The following is a 24428-nucleotide window of genomic DNA, read 5'->3' on the forward strand; positions in this document are numbered from 1 at the left end:
CTGCCTCCCCACGTCGAGCCGGCTCACTTCTCTGGCAAGCGGGGGACAGGGCGTGGTTTTCCCCAGAGCCAGAGGCCAGGACAGGGACATGGCTGTGCACGCCATCTCCCCCAGCCGCTCTCGGCCGCCTGCCCAGTTCTGGTGAAGCCGCAGCTGTTTGGTTTGGGCCGCTCTGAACGACGGGCCCCTGGAGCCGGCTCCCTCCCTCAGGACCGGGTCCCAGACAGCGGGGGTGGGCCCGGAACCCAGGCCGCGCTGCGAGGGCCTGGACAGGGCGGCCTCCGGGACCGGCTCCCCGCGCCACACAGGCGTCCGCAGAGCAGCTCAGCCTCACGAGCAGAGCGGTGCCCGGTGCTGGGGGTGAGGATGGGGTGAACCATGGCACCCACGGTAGCTTGCTGGGCACCCGAGAATGCCAGCCGCCGTGAGGTGCTTCCCTGGCCTCCCCTGCACTGCAGGCACTGCTGACCCAAGCACACCGAGCTTCTCAGGGTGGGTTGCAGCCCCCAAGGCCCCATTCTGCCCACCCCGCCTCCTGGGCCACCCACTGTGGACGGGGAGGGGGTGCGGGGGCAGCTGAGCCGACTCCGAGGCCCATGGTTGTACAGATGCAGGGGGTCATCCCAGGAGAGGGAACGGTGCAAGCGGAGGCTGCAGGAAGCCAGGGCCAGGACTCGGGAACTGGACCTCATGGCGGGAGGGGGGCCCGAGGCCAGACCCACCCAGGCGCCTGCAAGGTTGGCACCCGAGTGCTTGTCCAGTCAGGGGCTCATGGGGCATCAGACAGCGAGTTTGCCTCGACGTGAGCCGTGTGGCGGGAAGTGCCGGCTGACGGGGTCTGCTCTCTTCCAGGGGCCAGGCCCAAGAGAACGCAGAGGCTCAGCGCGGAGACCTGGGACCTGCTGAGGCTCCCCTTGGAGCGGGTGAGTGGGGCGGTGGGGGCGGCGGGGGCAGGAGGGGCGGCGGGTAGCCACCTATCCTCAGGAGCAGAGCGTGGGTCACAGGCTCACGAGGCTGGTGCGGTGTTTGCTGAGCAGCCGCTGTCCACCTGGGCACCCGTCTGGGTCACGTCCCCGCCGCGAGATACAGATGCTCTCCGCGGCCCCCGGGAGGCCCTGGGGGACCAGCTGCCCCCCCTTTCCTCCTCACCTCAGGGTGCTGCCAGCCAGGGCCCCCAGGGGACGAGCCACGGTCCTTACGTGTTGCAGACCCCGTGTCCTGGCCGGCCCCCCGCCTGTCTGCCTGCCGTGCGCCTGGATTCTGCTCCAGGGCAGCCGCCTTGTTCAGGTGGAGCAGCTGGGGCTCCACGAGCCCCACACAGGTGTGGGGGCCCTGGGCTGCTCTGGGCCTGGAGAGGCCCTGGAGCAGTGGCCTGACCTTTCGGAGCCCCTCCTTTCTCCAGTGTAGCCTGGGTTCAGCTGGGGACACCCACGGACTTGTCGGGGGTCAAGGCTCAGGGCCACTCGTCACCCACGGCTCGGTGTGGGCAGGTGGACGCCTGCGGCTGTCCGAGCTTCTCCGGCACCTCCGCCCTCCCCGCCCCACGCTGCCCAGCGCCGCTCCGTCCTCCTCGGGCGCCCGAGCGCCCCCGTGTGTGTCAGCGAGCGGGGGCTGCGTCCGCTCAGCCCCCCTCAGGGTCCTGGGACGGGATCGCGGCCGCCCTCCCACGCCCGCCTTCCTCCCCCTCTCCAGGAGCAGAACGGAGACAGCCACCATGCGGGGGACTGGCGGGGGCCCGGCAGGGACCTGCTCCCGCTTCCCGTGAGGAGCCGCAAGTACCAGGAAGGGCCAGACGCTGCTGAGAGGAGGCCCCGGGAGGGCGGCCACTCCCCGCTGGACAGCGCCGACGTCCGGGTGCAGGTGCCTCGCACGGTAGGCGACGTCTCCTCAGGCGCTGACAGCGTCTCGGGGGGCCGAGGTCACGGCCCCGTGCTGACCCCTGGGACCCGGTGGGCCCCTGCTGCGGGGACAGCTTTGTGGACAGGAGGGGCAGGCAGCAGACAGCCCAGGAAAGGTCTGCAGGACCGCTTGGGGTGCAGGTCAGGTCCTCGGGCAGCCTGGGGCCACGGCGGACGGAGGCGGACAGACGGGGCTGTGGACGGCTGGGCGGGGAGGCGGACTCCTCAGGAGGCGGATCGTGGGGGCTGGGGGCCTGGCCCCGGGCGACCCTCTGCCTCGGAGCCCAGGCTGGCCTCTCCAGGCTCTCAGGGGAGGGCCAGGCTACCAAGGGCACAGGGGCAAACCCACCTGCCTGTCCGAGCCCAGGTTCAGAGGTCAACCTGGATCCAGACCTCAGAGAACGAGCCTGAGCGGTTCTCTCCCAGGGTTTAATCAGCACCTTTCCAGCTTCGAGGCGCGTGGGTGCCGTGCTGGGTGTTGTCAGCCCCATCTTGCTCTGTCTTCCCACGAGCCTGGGGGAGCTCCGCCTGCCCCGTTTGGCCCCGGCCTCCCCAGTGGCCAAGTGACCGCTGGAGCCTGGGTCGCTGGAGGGAGATGAGGACAGAGGCCAGGCTGTCCCTGGGGCAGGGGGGAGCCCTGCTCGGGCCTCAGGTAAAGGAGGATGTTGCTGACACTGCCTGTGTGTGAGGGGCTGGCGCCCCCCGCTGCCCCAGAGCCCAGGCAGCGCAGGGCGATGCCACTGGCGCAGCGGGCGCTTGGGGGTCTGAGGAGGTATGGCTGCGGGTGGTCTGAGGGGCCTGAGAACTTGTCCTGGGGTGGGGCGGGGCGGGGCTGGCCCCCGAGGTCAGGCCGGGGAAGTGGGTCCAGCTGGAAAGGGCCAGGACACTGGGGAGCCGCCGCAGGCAGAGTGTGGGCCAGGCTTGGCCTGTGCTCCTGGCCCCCACGGCCTGGCGTCCCTGCTCAAGGTCATGCTCGCCAGGGAGTGGGAGCTCCCGTCATGGCCCAGCAGTAACGAGCCTGCCTAGTATCCATGAGGACTCGGGTTCAATCCCTGACTCCGCTCAGTGAATTAAAGATCCGGCCTTGCTGTGGCTGTGGTGCAGGCCGGCAGCTGCAGCTCCGATTGGACCCCTAGCCTGGGAACTTCCATCCGCCGAGGGTGCGGCCCTAAAAAGCAAAAAGGAAGGTGTTTACAGGGTCGGCGCCGTCCTCACAGCCTGCGTTCATGCTGGGTAACGGGGGCCGAGTGAGGCGGGGCAGAGCCCACTCCCCGGCCGCCTCGGCCCCCGCCGCAGCGGGAGCAGAGAGAAGCCCCAAACCACCGCCGCCTTCCCGCACGGGGGCTGCTTTGAAAGCGTCCCCCAAGGCAAGCAGAGCCAAGCCGTACCCCGGCCGCCCTCCCATCTGGGGTCCCAGAGGCAGGACGGGAGGTGGAAGCCACCAGACGAGCAGCGGCTGGAGCAGACAGTGGACCTGCCAGACCGCCCGGCCCACCCGTTAATTCTGGCCTCAGCCAAGCCCATCGCTGCAGATCCGGACCGGATGGTCGGCAGCCGCAGCTCAGGCTCGTCACGTGTGCTGTGCCCACAGCAGCCCCGAGGCAGAGACCACGGCCCTGGGCAGTAGAGAAAATGGCTTGAGGACGTCTGGCCAGGAAGCCTGGAGCTGAGGTCCCAAGGCCCCGGCCAGCTCTGGCACCCCCAGCTTGGCCCCCGCAGAGGACACGGCAAGGCTCCGGGCCGTGGTGAAGCCGGTAGAGAAAATTCCTGCCTGAGTCCCGAGCCTGGACCCCATCGGCGGGCTGAGCCCCAGGCCCATCCGGGGAGGCAGCCTCAGGGGGCCAGGCTGAGGTGGGTCCGGGGCCGAGGGGGAAGGAGCCGGCTGCTCTTAGCCGCCCCCCACCCGTGGAAGGCGCAGGACAGAGAGATGGCCCTGGGGGGCCCCGCGTCCCATCCTCGCCCCTGCCGGGGCTCGCGGCCAGCTCCTCAGATGCCTCGTGTGGTCGGCCCCTGCCAGGCCCAGGGATGGGCCTTCCAGAGCAGGAAAGGTCACCAGGGTGGGCAGAGGTCCGGGGGCAGCTGCGCAGGGTCCGGTCCCCCTGGCTGAGCCTGGGCCTTGGGGGGTCGGAGCTGGAGGAGGCTGGCGGCTCGGGAGGGAGAGGGCGCTGTCGGGCTGTCGGGGTGGGAAAGAGCTTTCCAGACAGGCCCCATCCCCCGGCCCCGCGACCGCGACTACCCGCAGACTCTGCGCTCGGCAAATCCATCTCCGAGTGTTTACGGAGAGTGCCTGTGTGTGTGCCGGTGCGTGTGTGTGTGTGTGTGCGCCCGCGGGCGTGTGCGCGGGGACAGGGGAGGAGCCGTCACCCTGGGTCCTATTTAAGCATCAAGCGAGCAGAGCCCGTGGTCCTCAGTGGTGAGGCAGCTCCGGGCACCGCGGGCAGAGCACAGGGACCTTGGCGTCCTGCCCGGGCTCCACAGGGTCCAGCGCCCCACCCCGCGGCTGGCCGCTCCTGGGGAGAGCCGCCGATCCGCGTGAGTGTGGGGTCCCCGACATGGGCGGAGCCTCGTGGCCCGTGTGAGCTGGGGGGCAGGGGTGATGGTTGGCGGGGGGGGTGCAGTTACCCAAGTGGCCGTGTGGTTGGCTGGGGGCCAGCGGTCAGGTATGGGGGGGGCGTCCGGCACAAGGCTGCCCACCGGCCCAGCTGCCTCCCACCCCTGCTCTCCATCCTGGGCAGCTCGGGAGCCATGAGAGCCACAGCCCTGAGGCGATGGCCAGGCTGGCTGTCGGGGCGGGCAGCTCCAGGCCTGGGGCGGGGGGGTACAGTGCGTGACCAGACTAGTGACCCAGCCAGCTTCCTCGTCCGGGGTGCTGAACGTTTTGCAGGAGGACTGGAGTGAGGCCAGGCTTCCGACCTCTGGGACAGAGGAGAGGGTGGCAGGAGTGGGAGGTGGCCCCCAGGTCCCCTGACTGTGTCCTGCTGGAGGGCGCAGTGCTGTGGTCTCGGGCCTTTGAAGCCTGTCTGGACGGCTGGGGAGGGGCTCTCGGCCCAGCCTTGGCCACGGTGGTGACGGGGCCACAAGAGGCCTCCAGGCAAACCCCCCCACTGTCCTCCAGGTGCACCCCGGGAGCCTGAGTCCCAGCCCAGGGGAGGCTGGAGGAGTGTTGGGGGCGTGCGTCCAGAGAAGTAGGGCCCAGGGCTCACACCTTTTCTGGGAGGCGCCTGGCTTTGATGACCTGCAGACCCAGCCAGGGCCCGATGTTGGGCTGCGGGCCGGGAGCAGGTGTCCCCTGAGCGGGGTGGACCTGTGCTCACCCCTCGCCTGGCTGAGCCAAAGGGCCCTCGGCCTGCGAGCGGAGCCCGCGACCGCCTGGTGGAGGCCCACGTGGCGCACCCAGCAGAGAGCGGCTGGGCCTGCAGGTCCCCCAGGAGGCCCCGAGTGGGCGCAGCCCCTGCCAGGGCTCTCGGAGCCAGTGCTCCCTCCCCACTAGGCTCTAGGGGGGAGGATAGAGCCCCCCAGCCTTGGCTCTGGGCCTCCCAGGTCAGGCAGGGGGTGGGGAGTGTCCCCAGGACCTGAGCCCTGGTGGGGGCTCGCTGCCAAGCTGCCACGTGCTGGCTCAGGTCAGTGGGACTGCCTGCCCGGCCGCCCCTCTCGGCTCAACGGGTGCGTCTGGCCTTCGGAGGCCGCGCTGCCCCGCAGCCTGAGCCCAGCTCTGAAGAGTTCTTGCTGTGTTGGGCCTCTTCTGGGTGGTGGGATTCTGAAGGTCACACGTTTCAGGCCGGGCCCAACTCTGAGCAGCCAAGGGCACCAGCTTCTGATGGGGGAGGGGGCGCAGGACGTCCTCGAGCAGCCCAGTGCCCTCAGGAAGCTCCCGCAGCCGCCCAGTCAGCCCTCAGGCTGGACCAGGCCTGTTGCGGGGGGTGGGGGGGTCCTTCAGAGAGACCATGCCTCACGGGGTGCAGACCGAGGCGGGCGGGAGGGGGCTTAGCCAAGGCCATCCAGCCAGTGACCTGGCCTCAGACCCTACCCCCTCCCCTAAAAACCGTGGCCCCTCCGAGGGTCCCCTCCCTCCCAGGGCCTTGCCCAGGCCCAGCCGGGTCACCCCAAGGTCAGCCCTCCCTACTGTCTGGGCTGCACGCCGACAGCATCGCCCGGAGTCCCTGTGGTCCAGCCGGCGACCAGGACCGACTCCCGGCGGGGCCTCCGGGCTCTGCGCCCCCGTGCTCAGCAGCCCGCGGGCCTTCACACTCAAACCCGGGCCGGCAGACGGGGGAGGGGCTGGGCCACCGCAGCACCTTCTCTCCGGCCTGGCCCTCCCCGCGTCTGTCCTCCGGGCCTGCACACAGACCGGCTCGACGTAAACATATCCAGACCCCACAGGGGAGGGCTGGGGGCATCCAGAAGCCCTTGCCTCCCATGGTTTGGGCTCCTCGGCTTTGATGGTGTGACCTCATGTGGCTGGCACCTCTGGGTCCGCCATCACCCTGCCAGGGCCCTGGCCCAGGGCACTCCGAGTGTATACAGCGGCCGTCAGAGCTCCGAGCCTGCCAGCAGCCTAGTGGCTCACACGCACACTCGTCTGTTCATTGAGCAGACACCAGTGAGCGCTGTGTCGGGTGCCAGGGTGCCCGGGCACAGGTGGCACTCACTGCAGGAGCTGCATTTGTGCACAGTAGTGCCCGGTGGGCACGGAGCACGGGGCTGCTGCTGGGGGGTGACGACGCCCAGTGGGGGCAGGCTTGCCAGGCGGGGCTGTTGCCAAGTCCAGCAGGATGACAGAGGCCTGGCTGAGGGTGGCCTCCACCCGGGAGACGTGGGCGGGGGTGGGGGAAGGCGCCCGGGGTCGTGGGGGGACTGCAGGTCGGAGAGGAGGAGCCTCACCTTGGCCCCAGCCGAGCAGCCCCAGTTGTGTCTGGGGGAGCCGGCGCTGACTGCCCGCCCCTGCCCCCAGGGCATCCCGCGGGCCTCGTCCTCCGACGAGGAGTGCTTCTTCGACCTGCTGAGCAAGTTCCAGAGCAGCCGCATGGACGACCAGCGCTGTCCCCTGGAGGAGGGCCAGCCCGCCGCGGCCGCCGAAGCCACAGCCTCCCCCAGCCTGGAGGAGCGGATCGGTGAGCAGCCGCTGCTGCAGGGCTCGAGGGCAGGGCGGACCAGCTGTGAGGGCCCCGTCACTGTCAGCTCCGCATCCCCGCCTCGCCCAAAGCTGCCTCCTGGGAGACGTGTCATCACCCCGCCTTCCAGAACACAGGGTGTCAGAGCTGGCGTGGGAGGCCGGGCCCTCCCCCCGCACTTCCTGGGGCCCCCGGAGGTGGGTGGGGGCTCACAGCGGAGGCCCTGAGAGCAGCCGGGGCCTGGGGTCGCAGGGCGCCAGCCTCCAGGGCCTCACCCCTTGTGCCCCGCAGCCCAGCCCTCGCTGAAAGCCTCCCCCCAGACCGAGGAGCTCTTCGACCTCATTGCCAGCTCCCAGAGCCGCCGGCTGGACGACCAGCGGGCCAGCGTGGGCAGCCTGCCCGGACTGCGTATAACCCACAACAACCTGGGGCACCTCCGGGGTGACGGCGACCTCCAGGAGCCCGGGGACGAGTTCTTCAATATGCTCATCAAATGCCAGGTGGGCCTGCAGCCCGGGAAGCGGGGGCTCGCCCGTCCTTGGCCCCGGGCTGCTCCACACCGGCCTGCCCTCGGGGTGGGTCTAGGGGGAGCAGGGACAGGCCAGCTCGGCCAGTGCCACCGAGTGCCCGTGGGTGCCCAGACCTGGGGTCCTCCTCCTGGGCCCCCGAGGCCCTCCAGGATGTTCTCAGGGCGGCCCCCCTTTCCCATGCTGGGACCCCAAGGTCTTGGCCTCAGGTGTTCCTCCAGCCGTGACACCTGTGTGGGAAAAAAACGAGGGCCAGGCGCGGCCCCGGGTGCAGCGGGCGGGGGTCTGGCCATCCCCACGGGTACAGTAAAGCCAGCGGGCAGGGCAGAGCTGCAGGCGCAGCTTTGGGGTCAGGAGACCTTCAGCGCCATGGCTGGGGAAGGGGCAGCCTCCCAGCCCCTGTGCAGGAAGCTGGAACGTTTCCAGCTGTGACCTTCGTTCCCACAGAGAAGAGCAAAGCCCAGCCCCTGGCGAGTCCGAGGAGCGTCAAAACCAGCCCCTACCGAGCACCCCCGTGCCCCCCGCCCACACACACGTGCGCTCTGGCGGCTGCGCCGGCTCCCAGCCCATCTGCTCCAGGCCCTGCAGAGAAGCCCAGACGCCTCCTCGGCCCCCTGACCCACTGGGGCCCCGCCCTGGTGTCCTGGTGTCCACACCGCGGCAGCCCTGGCCCAGCCACACCCAGCGGCTCTGGTTCAGAGCTTTTCCGAGTGGGCTGTTCAGGGATCAGGGGTCCCAGCTCTGCCCGTGGAACTGATTCCCAGGGGGCCCCAGGCTGGCCCGAGCAGTCCTCCTGAGTTGGCGCTGACGCCCGACAGCAGTCCCTGGGGCCGCAGAGCACTGGGCCGGGCCCCCCGGCCTGGGAGCAAGGCCGCCAACCGCGTGTCCGTGTCCACCCAGTCCTCCAGGATAGATGACCAGCGCTGCCCGCCCCCGGACGTGCTGCCCCGTGGCCCCACCATGCCTGACGAGGACTTCTTCAGCCTTATCCAGAGGGTCCAGGCCAAGCGGATGGATGAGCAGCGGGTGGATCTCGCAGGCAGCCCAGAGCCGGAGGCGGGCGGACCGCCGGAGCCCCGGCAGCAGTGCCAGCCTGGTGCCAGCTAAGGCCTTGCGCCCAGAGCCAGGCCCGCCCCACCCCAACTCCTGAACACTGGGGTGGGGGGGCTCACACACGTCCAGGATGCCCACAGCCCCCCCAAGAAGCCAAATCCTCCCTAGGCCATGCCTGAGGGCAGGCTCTGAGCCACCCAGCCCCTCCCACTGAGCCGGACGCTGGGCACAAGCCCCCTTGGCGTCCCCCTCCCCAGGGCCGCGGGCCTGCGTCTGTCCTGGGCCGGCCCCACGTGGTACGCAGCTTCCTGCGGGCCTGCCCAGCCCAGCCCTCGCCCCTGCCCTGCCCTGCCCTGCCCCTGCCCCTGGCCGGGCCTTCCGCATGTCGGCCCCACTCCCGGTGCTGTCCAGACCCTCCACATGCTCTCCCTGCACCCCCTGCCCTGTCCAAATGTGAACACCCTGCAGCCCCCAGCCCGCAACGGTGGCTCTGAAGCCTCTTCTCTGGGGCCGCCGGCGACACAGGCACTCCTGTCCTCCCAAAGCCCGTCCTGGGGCAGCCAGCACAGACAGGCTTACCCAGCAACGGTCCCTCTCCCTCCCTCCCCACCCCCGGGGCCAGAGGAGGCAGCGGGAAGGCAGTCGCAGAAAGCCTGGAGCCTGAGCAGGCAGGGCCCCCACGCGGGGTCGCCAGACCCTGGCACTTCAGCCCCCAGCCCACCGGGCACCTGGTCCTGAGCTGCCAACATCCCTCCCTCTAAGCCAGGACCCTGGGTGCTGCGGCGGCCTGGTTCTGGGAATACCAGCTGGCAGCGAGGCCTGTACCCCGGCCGTGGCGGCAGGCAGCAGGCGCGAGGGCCCAGCTTGGAGGAGGCATTGTGCGCTCAGCACAAGTGGGGAGGGGCCCAGCTCAGCTCACCCCCGCCTGCACCCAACCCTCACCCCCAGCAGCGGGGAGCGGACATCGCTGCCTTCTCCCGTGGGAGATGGTGGCCTCAGCCCTCGCCCCTCGCCCCGGACGCCTCTTCTGGAGCGGTCCTGGGTCGGCCCACAGCCCCCACAGCCCGAGGCGGCCCCTCTTGGGTGGTGCCTTGCCCGGCCTGCGGTCCTGCTCTCTGATGCGTGTGGGGAGGCGGCCGGACCCCGCCCCGCGGTACAGCCCGGGGACCTCTGGGCGGAGCGGCCTCCTGGGCCGGGTTGGTTGGCGGGTGTGGGGTCGGAGGCCACGGGACAGGCTCCTGCTCGGCCGCCCCACACACCTGAACGTACGTGCGTATTTATTGCCCACACGTGTTTGCCATGTTGTCAGTGGGTCCTTTCCGACCCAAGAGGTACATTTGTTCTTGTTTTTCCTGAGAAAATAAAGTTTGCCAAGTGAAAGCGGTCTGTGCTGGGATGGGGGCCGGCAGGGGTGTGGGCCCCTCCGGCGGCGCAGTGACGGCCTCCGCCGGGTAAGCTCGGCTGCACTGTGGGGGCCTGCGGCTCAGAGGCAGGGCCTCCCGCCCACCCCCGGGCATTGTCCGCGTGGGGCCAGGGCTCAGAGGGGTCAAGCGGCAGCCCAGGGACACACAGCCAGCAAGGATGCTGGTATTGGAGCCCAAGGGTCTTGCAAAGCTGTGCCTCCTAGAGCCCCAGGCCGCCTTCTCTGAGCAGATCTCTTGATGCTGGGACATGTGGAGGGAGCTGCGGGGGCTCTCCCGGACGGTCCAGCTGGTCCACGAAGGACCATGGAGCCCTGGAGGGGGCAGTGGGGGGCTTGGAAAGGAGGCACTAGCTAACACCCAGCAGAGAGCCCTACCCTAGAAAGGCCCCTAATAACCAGCTGACGTCAGCCTGGCACAACCACCCCAGTACCTACATGGGGGCAGATGGCAGGTGGGCCCAGCAGGCCTCCCACTCACCGGAGCAGAGCAGCTGCCGGCACGCTGGGCAGCACGGCGTGGCCCACCGAGCCCCTGTGGCAGGGGGGCGACGTGGCCCCTCCGCCCACCTGCCCAGCACTGAGGCCCCTTAGAGCAGGGCAGGGCGGTGTCCTGCGACGGCACGGCCCCGGTGCTTCGGCGGGAGCGCGGTGGATGGCCTGGGGAGGAACGAGCTTGGGGACAGCGGTGGAGACGCGAGAGGCTCCTTGCCTCACTCCTGGTGACCCGCTGTGCAGAGGCCTGCCACCCCCCACTGACCACGGGAGGCTGGATGGTGGGGAGCCCGGGGGGTGGGGGGTGGGCGCAGCTAAGGGGAGCCGCTTGGAGAAGGTGTAGGCAGGGGCTACAGGAGGCGGTTGTGGCCCCTGAGACGAAGGAGAGAGGAGGGTGGGTGAGGGCAAGGCCCACGAGGAAGGGAGGGGTGAGCCCCCCCCCCACGAGTTCAGTGCTCCAGGAAGCCTGGCACTCTGCCGGCAAATAAGAGGGCACCGTGTCCCTCGCTGGCTCACAGCCAGGTCAGAGGATAAAGGCTCTGAGAAGTCCTGCAGGAAGAAGTTTAATGTCCTCGAACTCACAGGTCCCTGCATAGCTGTCCTCAGACCTTCCAGGCCACTGCCTCGCTCCACCTTGGGAGGACAGCACTGGGGGCAGTGCTGTCCCAGTGTCACGGGGCGGTGGCCTAGACCTGTCAAAGAGGGTCCTGGACTGGGATGAGGGGGGGAGATGGGGTTGGTACAGAGAGCCAGGGGTGGCTTGAGGGGGACTGGAGGCCAGGAGACAGCCATGTGGTTCCAGTCCAGGGTGGGCAGTGGCGATCAGGAGACGCCACCACCAAGGAGAGTCGGTGACACTCCCAGATGCCACGAGGGGCCAGGCACCCCCGGGGAATCGGGGAGCACCCGGGTCAGCGGGAGCAACTGGTTCCCGCGGGAGCAGCAGGGAGGCAGGCCCAGTGGGCCGGTGCAGAGACAGGCTCTGGGCAGAGGGGCGCCCGAGCCGTCTGGAACCTGTCCCACTGCCCTCCACGGCGTCGCTACTGTTGCCAGAACTGCCCGGCCTCCAGGCCCGATGTCACAGCCTCACAAGGCAGGCGAATAAAGGCGTGGTGAGCACAGGTCCAAACCCCAGGCCCCTGTTCCCCCCACGGTGGGGGTCCGGCCTGGGTGCCCCCCAGCCCAGCTCTGCACTCAGAGCCCGGCCAGCTCCCTGGGGCTCCGCAGACTCTGGTCCCAACCCTCTGGGGGCAGCAAGGCCCAGCCGCTGAGGCGTTTCAAGGCCGGCGGGTCCGCTGGGGGCCTGTGCGGAGCGGGCCCGGGGCCGGCTCAGCCTCCAGGTCTGACGCTGGGTGGGATAATAGATGGTTGTCCCCGCGGGAAGGACAGGGGGTAATCGCAGCGAAGCACACACCGCCAGCGCCTAGAGAACAATGCCGGGGCCCCGGGCGACGGGGGCGGCCGTCAGGAGCTCAGATTCTGCCGGGATCCTGCGAGATTGCGGCTGGTGATTAATGTTGAAGGTCACACAGCCCAGAACACACTTCTGGAAATAAACAGGCTTTTCATAAACACAGGAACATCCTGAGAAAGCAGTCAGGGGAGCTTGGGAGACGAATCGCACGCCCCGGGGGGAGGGGCCCGCGTGCAGCAGCCCCGGGCAGACGGCAGCCCCCCGCTCCCCCCTGCGTCCACCACGGCTGCCCCGCCTGCCTGCGGCCTCAGTGAGCGCTCTGGACTTTGCTTGGCTGGCAGCTGAGGGTCAAGGCTGAGAGGGGCATTGGCTCACTGGTGCTGTCCAGGGGCACAGAGGACCTGCAGGGCCTCCCTGAGCCAGGCCAGAGGGACAAGATCACCGTGGGGCCTGGAGGTGCCAAACCCGCCCCCCTGGCTGTCAAGATCAGGGGCTGACACGTGTGGCATGACTGAGCCACCCCACGCCTGTCCTGAGTCTCAGCTTTAGGCCTGCACTCCTGACAAGGTGGCACCTTCACCTGCAGAAGGAAGACAGGGGCCCAGGGGGGGCAAAGTGACCTGCCCAACGCCACACTGCCCAGCCAGGAGGGGCTCAGGGCCTCATCCGGCCCCTCCCACCGGGACACACCAGCGGCCGCACAAGGCCCCAGCCCGCAGCCTGGAGGGGCTCCTGAGAGTCATTCTGATTCCAGAATCGGGGATGACAGGAGAGCCCGAGGTCCCAGCATCTGCAAATGACATCTGTTTATTGACAGGAAACAGGCACGTCCAGAGCGGCCGCGGCCAGAGCACCCTTCCTGAAGGCAGAGAGCGGGTCAGCTGGCCTCCGTCTTGCCAGGGTGGCTGGGGTCCTGGTCCTCAGCCCCTCCCGTAGCCGTGGTAGATCTGGGGGGGCCCACAGCCTCTAAAACCAGCTCCAAGGCCCCCTCGCCAGCCACTCGGTGGACCGTCTCCCCTCTGGCCGCCAGGATTTCTTCAATATTCCTAAGAAAGAGGAAGGCGCCATGGCGCTCAAGGCCCCGCCGCTGTCCTGCATCTCGGCCCCTCAGTGACACCCCAGGCCAGGCTCAAGTCAGGCGCAGGCCCAGGGCCCCGAGCACATCACCTCGCACACACGCCCAAGTGTGGAGCGGCCAAGCAGCCAGCGTCAGCAGAGGACAAGAAAGCTGCCTGCTGGGACCCCTGCCCGGGGCAGGCACTCACAAAATCCATGTTGGGTAAGGAAGGAACAAGATGAAAGGCAAGTTGTTGCTGTGAAGAGTCAGCTCAGTCTGGAGTTCCCTCGTGGCTCAGCGGGTTAAGGAACTGGTGGTGTCACTGTTGTGGCTCTGGTTCGACCCCTGGTCCAGGAACTTCCGCAGGTGCAGCCAGAAAAAAGAGCCAACCTAGTCTGAAGCCCTTGTTTCAGGGGAGGCCCATGGCCCTGTCACGCCATCAAGCCCTGCCGCTTCCAGAGGGCAGAGGTCAAGGGAGGCTAGTCTAGGGCAGGAGACTCAGCAAATCAAAGCATGCTGTGTATTCGGGGCACACTTACACCAGAGAGTTACTTGTGATTTATGAGATCTCCAAGTTTAAGTGCACCTCTGGCGAGGCAGCTGGCGGGGGGTAAGCTCTGTAACCCTCATTAGGAGGAGGGCGCCCCAGGAGTTCCCCTGTTGCACAGCAGGTTAAGGACCCTGCGTTGTCACTGCAGCGACTCGGGTCATTACTGTGGCAAGGGTTCGATCCCTGGACTGGGAACTTCCACATGCCACGGGAGTAGCCAAGAAAAAAGAATGAGGAGGAAGGTGCCCCGAGGAGGCTGGGTGGGGCCCCAGACTCAGGATCCACCAGGCTGGGCCCACAATACAGGCCTCCGTTGTCACCAACCCTGCCCAGGGAGCCTCACCTCTTCCCGTCCAGGTCCGAGAACCAGCCCAGGTTGTCGGCGATGATGTGGTGGTTCTGGCAGCCGGGGCAGGTCACAATGACCACACCCTGGTGATAGGCGAGCTTCGAGATGCGCTTGGAAGACCTAGTCCCGCAAACCTGGGCAAGACTCCGAGGTGAGGCCCCGCCTCCCCGGCCTTAGCCCCACCCCGCGAGGCCCCACCCCTTCCGGAAGGCCCCGCCCCCGAGGGATAGCCCCACCCCTCTCCTGGAAGGCCCCGCCCCCTGGTCCTGGCCCCAGCGCCCGTCCAGCGCCGGGTGCAGGCCCGTCCCCGCCGCGTACTCACCTTGCAGGTGTAGACGAGCTGGTAGTGCGCCGGCCCGGGTCCCGGCTCAGAGCTCCAGCGCCGCCGGCCCCAACCCCACGTCCGCCTTCTCCCCTCGGCCTCCAGGCGCGCCTTGGGCCCCCACAGCCACCTCGGACCCGGGCCCCGGGGCCGCGCGCGTCTCAACAGTACCGGCAAGCGGCCCAGCGCCGCCCGCAGCATCTCACCGGCCGGCCCCGGCCGCCCCGCCCCACCCCGCGCCGCCGAGCCCGCGCCGCCCCGCCCCTCGCCGTCGAGGCCGCGCCGCCGCCATCTTGGAAGCGGGCACGCGGCGGAAGCGGCCCTCCTCGGCCTCCGTCGCCGGCGGGCGGGCCGCGCTCTGCTGCCCCCTGGCGCCCGGCGGTGCGCGCTGGCCGGAGCGGGGTGGGCGGGGGCGCGCTGAGCGAGAGCATGAAAGGAGGCGGTGTCCGGACGGTGCTCGTTTATTGACGCGGCTGCGTTTTTAACACTGCAACGTGCGTGTGCATTCCCCAGAGACAGAACACGCCCGTGCTCGTCAACAAAGGCGGCCTAGCGGGGCAGCGGCCAGGTCCCAGGCGGCTGGACGGAGGGGCCGGCTAGGGGCCCTCGGTGTCGGTGTTGTCGCTGCCCGTGGTGTTCTCCCAGTCCACCTCCCCCTGCCTCGAGCCGTGCTGCATCTTCCTGAGGGCCCGCTTCCTGCGGGAGACCCAGACGGCGCGGATGTGCACGGGTGTGCGCAGGCGTGCCCCTGCCCCTGCTGCCCACTGCTCGCGGGGGCCCACCTGCGGTAGTTCTCGAAGCTCTCCTTGAGGCGCCGCCGCCCCTTCTCCTTCTCCGGGGGCTCCCCGCGGCCCAGGCCTGCGTCCTGGAGGAGGGGTGAGGCTCAGGCTTCCGCAGGCACCCCACCTCCACCCCTGGGGCTGCGAACTGGGGACCAGGGGGGGGTCAGGGTGGGCTGTCCCGCCTTTCAGATGCCAAGGCTGGGCCGGGGTGCACAGCCAGTGAGGCCGGCTCCCGGCCAGTGTTCCTTCTGCAGTGTCCCTGCAGCCCCTTTGCTGTCAGGCTCCGTGTGGTGGACAGAGAGGCCAAGTTCCCACTCAGGTTAGCGCTGCACCCGGCCCAGGAGACAGGCTTCCGGGGCGGGCAGGGGGCAGGGGCGGCCAGAGCCCCGGCCTGGCCCTCACCCTGCCTTCTCTTCCAAACACTGCACCCCAGGGGCCCCAGGGCAGAGAGCCTTGTCATCACCCCCCGGGTGTCCCGGTGTCCCCAGGCAGCCTCACGGTGGGGGTCAGCGAAAGCCGCTCCTTCTGCTGCTCCAGACTCTCCTCAATGGCCGGGCCACCTGGAAAGGAGAGCTGTGCCTGTTGGTCCTGCCCACCTGCCAGGACGCGCCCACGGCACCTCCACCTCCTCACCCTGAGCCAGTCCTGTGCCCTTTGCCAGGTCCATGCTTGGACTCCCATTGCACAGACAAGAGGACTGGGGCTCGGGGACCTCACGGCCCCTCCTCGCTTCCAGGAGCAGATTCCAGCGCTCCCAAGCAGACTCTCCCAAACCTGCCAGCGCCCGGACGGGCCCAGGGCTCAGGACTCTTGGAAACGGTGCTCTGATGGGCTGACCCCCTAAACTGGTTATTATTGGGGCCTGTGGGTTCCAGGTCCCAGGGACATCGCCGTGGGAGAGGCCCAGCCCCCTGTCTCTCCCGAAGCTGCCACCTTTCCCTCTGGCCTTGAAGGCTACCCGGCCTCCCGCCAGGGGCCACAGCAGCCTGGGCTGGGAACCCCAGGGTGCCGCTGGCTGCCTGAAGGCGCTGCCTGCCTCTCCCCGTGGGGGCTCGGTGGCCTCAAGCTCAGGTCTTTGGGCAGCAGCAGAGGGACCGAGCCCTTACTTCTCCATTTGCTGCCTCTTCTTCCCCTTTTGCCCGCATCCCCACCCCCAGGCTGGGGTCAAGCCTGCCGCTGAGGAAGTCTGTCCGGCCTCACGCACTACCTCTGCGGGCGGCGCCGCCCCCGCCCCCTCCCCGCCCAGTCCTCAAAAACCCCCATCTGACACCCGCCTTCAGAGCGAGCCCCTGTCACCACCCTCTCTGCCTCCCTGTGTCCTATGTTCCCGCACACGAAGCCCCCAGTGCCATCCACCTGTGTCCCCCCCTCCCGCATGCTGTGCACCCTCCCTGGCATGGCACACCCGGGCAGGACCCACTGCCACCTCCCCAGGGCCCTGCTCCAGGGGGCAGGTGCCGCCACTCTGCCTTCGGGGCTCGAGTGGGCTCTGAGGGCCAGGCGTGCCCACAAGGACGGAGCTGGGATTTGGACCTGCAAACATGGACCCTGGGTTCAAATGGGGCTCTTGTTTGCTTGCTGGGAACCGTGGGGGGTGCTTATCCCCCTGCTTCTCGGTGTCCCCATCTGTAAAGCGGGGCGGTGAAGGCCAGCGGGACAGGGCTGGGGCGCGTGTCCTGGGGCAGCCGCGTCCTCGGTTGTGTGATGAAGGTCAGGGTGGGCGCCAACTTGAGCAGATCAAGAGGCTCTGGCCAGGTTCCTCGCCAGACGGCTCCCCGCCTCACCTCTGTCTGAGAGCTGGGCGTCCTCCTCCAGGTCCCGCGGGAGCGAGAGCTTCCCAGGAGAGATGGGCACCCGGTTACACCAGCACCCCCCACCGCACGGCCGAGCCCTCTGTGTGCCCCCTCCCCGTCACTGCCCCACCCCCGGCCCCGGTGCAAGCTTCTCAGGGGCCCGCGCTGCTCTGCCCAGCACCGGGAGGGTGGCTGGCGGAGGTTGAGGCCCGGAGCCCCGCGCGAGGCCGGCCCTGGGCTGACCCCCGGGGCCATACTCACCTCCTGGGAGCTCCGGGGAGAGCTGTCCTCCAGGTCAGAGCTCTGGGGTCACAGAAGAGGCGTCAGTCAGCAGGCTTGCGGGGGTGGGCGTGGAGAAGGGTCCCAGACCAGCCCACCCTCCAGGGAGGCCCCTGGCCAGAGCCCCTCTCTGTCCCCATCACAGCACCCAGAGCAGCCTGCCAGGCCCTGAGCCCACCAGCAGGAGGGAGGTGGCTCAGGAAGGGCTGGGGACCGGCGGCTCCTCCTCGGGCCTCTGCGGTCTCTAGGGACACACCTGCCCCAGAGTGGACACAGCCCCGGGCCCCACGGAGGCACAGGCGTGGCTCTGACCGAGGGTCCCCCGACCCCAGGGAGGCCCACCAGGACAGGTGTATCCAGCTGCTGCCGCCTGAGCCTGTCCTCCAGAGCCAGCAGCTGGCCCTCGCGCTGGAACAGCTGGAGCTGCAGCTCGTCCACCTTCTCGCTCAGCTCGCGGACCTGCTTCCGCAGCACGTCCTTCTCCTGCAGGCTGCGGGCCTGCTGCGCGTGCAGCTCCTCCCGCGTCACGATGGCCTGTGGGGCGGCAGCGCAGGGCGGGGCAGGCGGTGGGGACCCCGCAAGCGCAGCACAGGCCGCCCCATCTCTAGCCGTGTTCCCGCGAGGAGGGCGGGCGGGGGGCCGGCACTGGCTTCTTCCTCTGTCCTCAAGCACGTCCTTCGTGTTTGGGGTCGTAAACGTGATACAGGCGCGTGACAGAACGCGTGTATGTTCAGAAAATCTACAGACAATGACCCTCAGGACTAGCCCCTGCCAACCGCTCCCTGGCACGCTCGGCACACGCTCGCCTCCCCACACGCGGGGGTCACACACCCTGGGTGGGGCTTGAGCTCAGGAGCACGACGGTTGACGGCTGTGGGATTTAACCACCTCTCTCATCGCACCCCCACGCCCCTGGTCACCCGAGGACAAGCCAGTCTCGTCTCCAGCCGCAATTCACGGAGCCCAACCACATCCCCTGTGTCAGGCGACCCCAAACGGCCAGGGCTTGATCTGTTTTGCGGCCGCACCTGCGGCATACGGAGGTTCCCAGGCCAGAGGATGAATCCGAGCTGCATCTGCCGGCCTTCGCCACAGCCACAGCTACGCTGCAGGGATCGAACCCGCGTCCTCATGGATCCTAGCTGGATTCACCACTGCTGCGCCACGACGGGCACTCCCAAGGCCTGATTAGTCAGAGCACTGCCTTCATTTCTGTGCATGCTGCCAGCTTAGGACCAAACAGACCCCCCACCCTGACTCACCTGGGCGGCCAGGCCCCAGCCTCCCCAGGCCGAGGGCCTCCCGGGCCCAGCCACAGCCCTGCACTCCCTGCGGTGGGTGGGGGCACCTCCTGTCTGCTGAGCTGCCCATTTCCAGGTGCCGCCCCCGATCTCACTGTGTCCATGGCCTTGAGATAAGAACCCACCTACCGGGCTTTCAGCACGGCTGTGGTTCCCATGAGAGAGGCTTCTAGAAGCGGATTGCTGGGCTAAAAGGAATCTGCGTTTTAAGGCTCCTGACACCAAGTGACAGTCACCCTCCAGAAAGCGACTGGAACATCGGCTGTGACCGATTAGAAAGGAGAGCGATGGGGCAGGGAGCAGACGCCACCCTGCGCCGGGCATGCTCCCGCACACAAGAGGGCAGCCCACACAGGCGCCACGGCTTCTTAAGCTAAAAAACCATTTGCAAAACAAGTCAGAAAACTCCCATTCTTGTAGAGCGAAGAAGAAACGGCAAGTACAGCGGAAGGTGGCGCGGGGATTAGCGTCCTCAGCATTCTCAGTTTATTTTTGGCCGCGGCTGCGGGCAGTGCCCGGGCCAGGGACCAAGCCCATGCCGCAGCATCCACCTGAGCCATGGCAGTGGCAACGCTGGGTCTTTAACCTGCTGCCGCGCCACCGGGGAACGTCTCTCCTTCTTCGGCGAGAACCGTGTGTAAAGCGTGACCTGCTTGCGTTGTGTAAAGCCTGTTTGACCGCCGCCTCCCCGGAGGGGCTCTGCCCTGACCGCTACCTGGTCCCGCTCGACGGCGACCTCCTCCATCTGCCGCAGGATGGCCTCGATGCGGTCCTTGTACATCTTGGAGTCCTTCCGAAGGGCCAGGCACTGCAGCTCGAACACCTCCTTCTCCTCCAGGCACTGCGGGGGCGAGACGGCAGCTAACCCCGCCGCCCGCAGCCCCGCCAACCCCGGCCCGGGGCCCGGACCCTGGACCCAGCCTGGGGAGCACGCGCTCGGGGCGGGGCCGGCCGGCCAGCCGGGCCTCGCCTGCAGGAAGGGGCCGGGAGGGACGCAGCGCTGAGAGGCCAGCCCACCTCCCCCACCGCGGGCCGCGTACCCGGGCGCGCTGGGCCTCGGCCTGGCGCAGGTCCTTGCGCAGGGAGAACACGGTGCGGGTCTGCTCCTGGAGGTCCCGCTGCGCCTGCCGCCAGTCCTCCTCCAGCACCTGGATGTAGGGGCTGCTCTGGTCCGGCCGCCCCTCCTGTGGCGCCAAGGGAGAGGGTGGCGGGGCGGCGGGGCTGGAGGCCCCCCGCCCGGCTGCGCTGTGCTCGCCCCGCTGGCCCCACCTGCACGGAGGCCTCCAGGCCCTGCACCCGGGCCTGCAGCAGCGCCTTCTCCTGCTGCAGCTCCCACAGCAGCTCCTGGCTGGGCCGCTGCTCCATGGCGTGCCGGAGCTTCAGCGTGTGCTTGCGCTCCACCGAGCAGTCGTCCTCGGCCTTCATGAGGCTGTGCTTGAGCCGATCGATCTGCGGGGCCGCCCGTCAGCCCAGCCCGGGGGCCCGCCGCCCGCCCGCCCGCCCGCCCGGCCGCCCCGCCGCCAGGCACCTCCAGCTGCAGGTCTCGGTTGCGCATGAGCGCGGTGCCCCTCTCCTCGCTCTGACGGGCCAGGCGCAGGGCCAGGTCGTAGTTCTCGTCCTTGCAGCGCTGGAGCTCGCGGCCGCCGGCCTCGCAGGCCTCCTTGAGCCTCTGCGCGCGCTCCTGGTGCTTGCGCAGCAGGCCGTCCTTCACGCGCAGCTCCTTGATGAGGTCGTCCTTGGAGCCCAGCAGCGCCGTCAGGTCCTGCGCCTTCTTCTGCAGCTTCATCACCTCGCTCATCAGCAGCTGCGTCAGGCCGGACTCCCCAGACGCGTCTGCGGACCGGGCCTCATCAGACGGCGCGCCCAGCAGCCCAGCATCTCGCGCGGCTCCAGGACCGGCGGCCCGGGGAGCCCGGCCCAGGGGTCTGGTCCTGACTCACCTGCAGGCCCCGTCCCCAGCCCCTCCCAGGACGGTGCAGCCAGGGGCTCACGTGTCCCTCCCTCTTTGTCCACTTTGGTCATCTTGATTGAGAGGCGAGGGGACACGACTCAGGACCAGGAGAGCGGCACCTCTCCGGCTGCCGCGGCCTCTCGGGAGCAGGGTTTTAGTGGGGTCAGGTGGTCTTCTGGGCAGGGGGGCTCTGAGCCAAGAATCAGCCTGTGCCTCCCCTCCCCCTGCTCCCGCCCTGGAGTTCAGGTCCCCCTTCCCTCCGGCCCCTGCCCCCTCCCCGGGCTGCAGCAGGAGAGCGGGCGGGCGGGCCCCAGGCGGGCGGTATCCTTCCGCCAGAGCGCATGCACGCTTTATCCGTTAGGGGCCCAGGTCAGGGGGGCGCCCCGGCCCCTGAGTCCGGGCCCTGGGTCCCCAGGCCCGGTGCCCTTCCTCACCAATGATGACGGAGAAGACGCGGGTGGGCTCCTTGCCCGTGACCTTCTTGTAGAGCTGCGGGTAGTAGAGCTCCAGGCTCTCGAGGAAGGCCACGTAGCCCTTGTGGCCGGTGCGTTGCAGGATGTCCAGGAGCACGCCTGCAACCCAGATGGGCCTGGCTGGGGGCCGGGGCGGCCGGCGTCCCCAGGCACGCGTGTGGCCCCTCGAGGCCCCGCGGGGTGGCCGCAGAGTGGGTCTGGGCCAGTCCCCATCGGCCACCCACCTCGTGTGGCTCTCCCAGGGGCCTCTGCTGTGCATGGCGGCGCCCCGGCCGCAGGCAGACAGGTTGGTGATGGGGGGGGCGGGGCGGGGGCCGAGCCGGCCAGGCCTCCCGGGGACAGGGACGAGCGTGGGCAGAGCCCGCCGCCCACGGCACTGACCCACTTTCCGCTTGCGGATGACCAGGCTGGGGTCACTGAGCACCTGCTCCTCGTCGTCGGGGCTCAGGACCTTGCACTGGCGCAGGTAGGGCGTGATGCGGGCGGGGTCGATGACGGAGATGAGCTTCACGCGGAAGCCCTCCAGGCCGCTCCAGCACTCGTCCTCGTTCTCGTAGTCGGACATGGTGCGGGCGGGCGCACTGCTCCGAGAGAGGGCCCGTCAACTGGCCCGCCGCCCTGCCCTGCCCTGCCCCCGCCCTCTGGCCGCTCTGGGCTTCCTCTCCCCCGCCCCCGTCACCCTGGGCCCCTGCCCCACGCTACCCCCCCAGCCTGTGCCCAGGGAGAATCCCCCTCCCCGAGCATTGTGGGCGGGCAGGGAGGCTGCCTCCCTCCCTGGAGGTGAGGGGGCAGCAGGAGCTGTTTGGGCCGAGCGCTGGCACAACCTCCCCGGCAGATGAGGGAGGGGTCCCGGTCCACCCCCGGCCAGCCCGCGCCCGGCTGGGGCGCCCCCCACCTGCGGGCGGCAGGCCATGCCACGCGGGACTTCCTCATTCCCCCGCACATCCACTCCCATCCCTTCCTCTGCTTCCTGTGGCTGGTGATGCAACAGTTGCCCAGCTGGCCCGCTCCGGTCAGGCCCAGGGACGTGGTGCCCTCCAGGAAGCGTGACTGAGAGCAGCCCACCGGAGGGCCCTGGGCACATGGGGAGGGCCCAGCTGTGTCGCCCAGGCAGCCCAGGACGCGGCTGCGCGCCTCCTCCAGGCTCTGGGTGCTGGGCACTAGCTGGCCCCGGGCTCTCCCCATCTCCTCGGCCACAGTGCTGAGCACGGGGATGCTGGCTCCCTGACAGGGGACCATCTACGTGGAAGCTGCTCTCTGCTAGCCCTTCCAGCAGCGGGTGGGCAGGGACCACGCTCTGGGGCGGGCTGAGCAGGAGCAGCCATGTGGCCATGCCTCCTCCTGGGGGAGAGGGGTCGGGGGGCACAGAGACCCCGCCTCAACACCTGGGACTGAGCCTGTAACCTGCCTGGGAAACACCGGCTCCCGGGCCACGGGGGCTGGGGCACGGTCCCAGAGGCCGTGGTATCCCAGAGGCCGTGGCTGTGGGTCCCACCGCCCTCGGCCCGCCCGCCTAGCGACAGGCGCGGCGTCCAGAGGAATCACCAGCACCTTGGTGGCCGGTCTCTGGACCTGGCCTGTTGCGGCCTTTCTAGCCTCAAGTCCACAGCACCCACGCCTGACGATGACCTGCTGTGCATTCCACCGAAGCGACCGTGCCAGGTGGCTGCGAGGGGGACGGGGCAGCAGAGGTGAGGCCGTTTGGTGCCCTTCTGGGGTGTTCACGCCAGATCCCTCTCCCTGTCCCAAGAGTCCTGAGCCACCTGGGCTTGCCGCCGCCTTTCCGAAAGGGCACCAGACCAGCCTACCTTGGGGTCCTCCTGAGGCACCTGTGCAGTGGCCGGTCGCCGGCCAGCCTGGGCCGCCAAGCCGGTGTGTGAGCGGTGGGAGCTGCCGCGGCTGCCGGCCAGGGAGGGTGGGGCGGGAGGGAGCGCACTTCCTGGCGTTAACCCCGCAGGGACCATCCCTGCGGCCGCTGCTGATTCGCCCGAGCAGGGCGGCCTGGGGGGCGGGGGAGGGAAGTGGAAGTGGCTCCCCAGGAAGGCTGCCCAGAGCCCTGCCAGCCAGCGCAGGGCTGGCCGCGGGGCCCAGGGCCCGCCCTGGAGGCCCAGCCCTGACCCTGAGGAGTGGGGAGTGCGAGCCAAGGCTTGACAGAGCTCGAGCCCCTGCTGGCCCACTTTGGTCCCAGGAGGGGGCGGTGTGGTGTCCCAAAACAGGGCCCCGGGCACAGGCGCCCCGCAGCACACTGGCCTGCTGTGGCTGGCACGGCCCCGCCCCTCCTGGGACCACCCCTTCTCCACCAGGACACATGACAGTGACAGCAGCCCCCCACCCCAGCACTTCAGAAGGGCTGCAGAAGGCCGGGCAAAGCCTGGAGCCCAGCCCTGGCTGCCAGCTGCACCCTGGCCAGGTTGGGGAATCCCCAGGCCACCGCGCTGCCCGGGGAGCTTTGCCAGTTGAACCGAGCTGCCAGCTTCAGCTCCGCGAAGGGGCTGCGGCTGGACGGGCTGGATGGGAGCCTGGCCGGTGCTCCCGGCTCCCCCTTCCTGAGGAGCTTCCCTCCCGCCTGGCCAGCTCCCTTCCTGTGGGGTCTCACGCCTCAGGCCGTGTGGGGGCTTCTCTGCCTTCTGCCCAGGATGGTCAGCGGGCCACTTCGCAGAAACCTTGGGCGTCCCGGCACAGACCTGGCACTGCTGGGTTGCGTGGTGGCCTGGCCTTCCGGGGAGCTGACATCACCCTCTGGGCATGGGGAGCCCCCTGCGGGAGCCGCGAAAGCCAGGTGGGGACTTGGTGCAGGAGACTGAGCCACCGCCTCCTACATGCCCAGCAGGCAGGCTGGTACCGGGCCCTCAACGACCCAGTTCCCGTGGCTTAGAGCTCAGGCAGACGTCGTGTGCTCTGGGCGAGGCAGCAGCCACAGAGACGTCGGGACCCTCACTCAGCATTTGGAAATTGAACAAGAAAACTTAGCCCACAGGTCAGAGGAGGTCGCGAGAAAAACTGGACTCGGTTAACTGAGTCCCGGGTGCAAAGGGACCCCCCGCCCCTGCCAGGGGGCGTCAGCCTGCGGCCTGTGTGACGCGTCACACCTGGGTGCAGGGGGCCCCGGTGACTGCCGTATGCGGGAGCAGGGGCAGGACGCGCTGGGCACCCTTGTCTCGTTTCGTGTGTAGGAAATTTCCAGAGTGAAAAGGACGCAGCTGGGAAGGAGGACGAGGCTCCCAGAAGTCAGTGCCTGGGAGGGTGTGACGCGCCCGAAGCTGAGCTCCTTGGGACACAGGGGACAGAGGGCACAGGGGCTTGGTCTCGTGCCAAAGAAACACCTGCAAGGGGGCACTGGCCAGGGCCGCCGGGCTGCCGCTGGTTCTGGGGACCCACCCAGGCCAGCCCGCGTGGTCTGGTCGGCAGAGGAAGCAGGCCCGCCCGCCCACCCGGCCCTGCGCTGGCGTGTGGACCCAAGGGCCCGCTGGCCAACTCCCAGCAGGCCTGCATACGCCCTGCGGCGGGCTTCTAATTAAAACAGGGCATTTCCAGGAAGGCCGCTGGTGGCCTGGGGTTCAGGATCAGGCCTCATCCCTGCTGTGGACTGGATTTGGTCCCCGGCCCAAAAGCTTCCGCGTGCCATGAGCACAGCCAAAAAAACCCCACAGGAC

General features: G+C 69.0%; 3 protein-coding genes across 12 annotated transcripts in view; 1 reads left to right on the top strand and 2 right to left on the bottom strand.

The window, feature by feature from the left end:
* GPSM1 (G protein signaling modulator 1) overlaps nucleotides 1-9969 on the top strand; it is a 28549-nt gene extending 18580 nt beyond the window's left edge. For all 4 annotated transcript variants that reach the window (XR_014842724.1, XR_014842723.1, XM_021081153.2 and 1 more), the window contains exons 10-14: nucleotides 853-923; nucleotides 1693-1872; nucleotides 6850-7009; nucleotides 7301-7509; nucleotides 8437-9969. Coding sequence is in view for 2 of the 4 variants with exons in the window: in XM_021081153.2 (XP_020936812.1) it covers nucleotides 853-923; nucleotides 1693-1872; nucleotides 6850-7009; nucleotides 7301-7509; nucleotides 8437-8643 (827 nt within the window). In the remaining 2 variants the exon portion in view is untranslated. The remainder of the gene's footprint in view (nucleotides 1-852; nucleotides 924-1692; nucleotides 1873-6849; nucleotides 7010-7300; nucleotides 7510-8436) is intronic.
* A 2740-nt stretch (nucleotides 9970-12709) lies between these two features.
* Nucleotides 12710-14427, bottom strand: DNLZ (DNL-type zinc finger). Its single transcript, XM_021081159.2, has 3 exons — nucleotides 14197-14427; nucleotides 13869-14008; nucleotides 12710-12964 (listed from the first exon to the last, which is right to left on the bottom strand). The coding sequence occupies exons 1-3, from the start codon at nucleotides 14395-14397 to the stop codon at nucleotides 12796-12798; spliced, it is 510 nt and encodes a 169-aa protein (XP_020936818.1). The 5' UTR covers nucleotides 14398-14427; the 3' UTR covers nucleotides 12710-12795.
* A 214-nt stretch (nucleotides 14428-14641) lies between these two features.
* On the bottom strand, nucleotides 14642-22697 carry CARD9 (caspase recruitment domain family member 9). Of its 7 annotated transcripts, XM_085020362.1 has the most exons (14): nucleotides 22584-22697; nucleotides 21157-21356; nucleotides 20737-20874; nucleotides 20292-20373; nucleotides 19880-20184; nucleotides 19621-19800; nucleotides 19392-19535; nucleotides 19067-19192; nucleotides 17393-17584; nucleotides 17033-17074; nucleotides 16763-16811; nucleotides 15442-15538; nucleotides 14979-15061; nucleotides 14642-14892 (listed from the first exon to the last, which is right to left on the bottom strand). In XM_085020362.1, the coding sequence occupies exons 4-14, from the start codon at nucleotides 20371-20373 to the stop codon at nucleotides 14732-14734; spliced, it is 1461 nt and encodes a 486-aa protein (XP_084876488.1). In that variant the 5' UTR covers nucleotides 20737-20874; nucleotides 21157-21356; nucleotides 22584-22697; the 3' UTR covers nucleotides 14642-14731. The 7 variants fall into 7 exon arrangements, with proteins under 7 accessions (XP_084876488.1, XP_020936811.1, XP_084876475.1 ...); XM_021081152.2 differs by lacking the exon at nucleotides 20292-20373 and having other exon boundaries at nucleotides 15477-15538; nucleotides 19392-19499; XM_085020349.1 differs by lacking the exon at nucleotides 20292-20373 and having other exon boundaries at nucleotides 19392-19499.
* Between the last annotated feature and the right edge of the window lie 1731 nt (nucleotides 22698-24428).

The sequence above is a fragment of the Sus scrofa genome, chromosome 1 (assembly GCF_054392235.1).
Source record: "Sus scrofa isolate SSC_HxYL_T2T_F1_AM1 chromosome 1, Sscrofa_HxYL_maternal_Yorkshire_Landrace_v2.0, whole genome shotgun sequence".
Taxonomy (NCBI): Eukaryota; Metazoa; Chordata; class Mammalia; order Artiodactyla; family Suidae; genus Sus; species Sus scrofa.

Coding starts and splice junctions, on each gene's coding strand:
- CARD9 (XM_021081150.2), bottom strand. CDS start 21,340: ATGTCCGACTACGAGAACGAGGACGAGTGCTGGAGCGGCCTGGAGGGC. Junction 19,193..19,391: donor CCGAGGCCCAGCGCGCCCGG/GTACGCGGCCCG, acceptor TCGCCCCCGCAG/TGCCTGGAGGAGAAGGAGGT. Junction 14,893..14,978: donor AGCTTCGAGAACTACCGCAG/GTGGGCCCCCGC, acceptor GGTCTCCCGCAG/GAAGCGGGCCCTCAGGAAGA.
- DNLZ (XM_021081159.2), bottom strand. CDS start 14,397: ATGCTGCGGGCGGCGCTGGGCCGCTTGCCGGTACTGTTGAGACGCGCG. Junction 14,009..14,196: donor AGCTCGTCTACACCTGCAAG/GTGAGTACGCGG, acceptor AGTCTTGCCCAG/GTTTGCGGGACTAGGTCTTC. Junction 12,965..13,868: donor TCGGACCTGGACGGGAAGAG/GTGAGGCTCCCT, acceptor CCTCTTTCTTAG/GAATATTGAAGAAATCCTGG.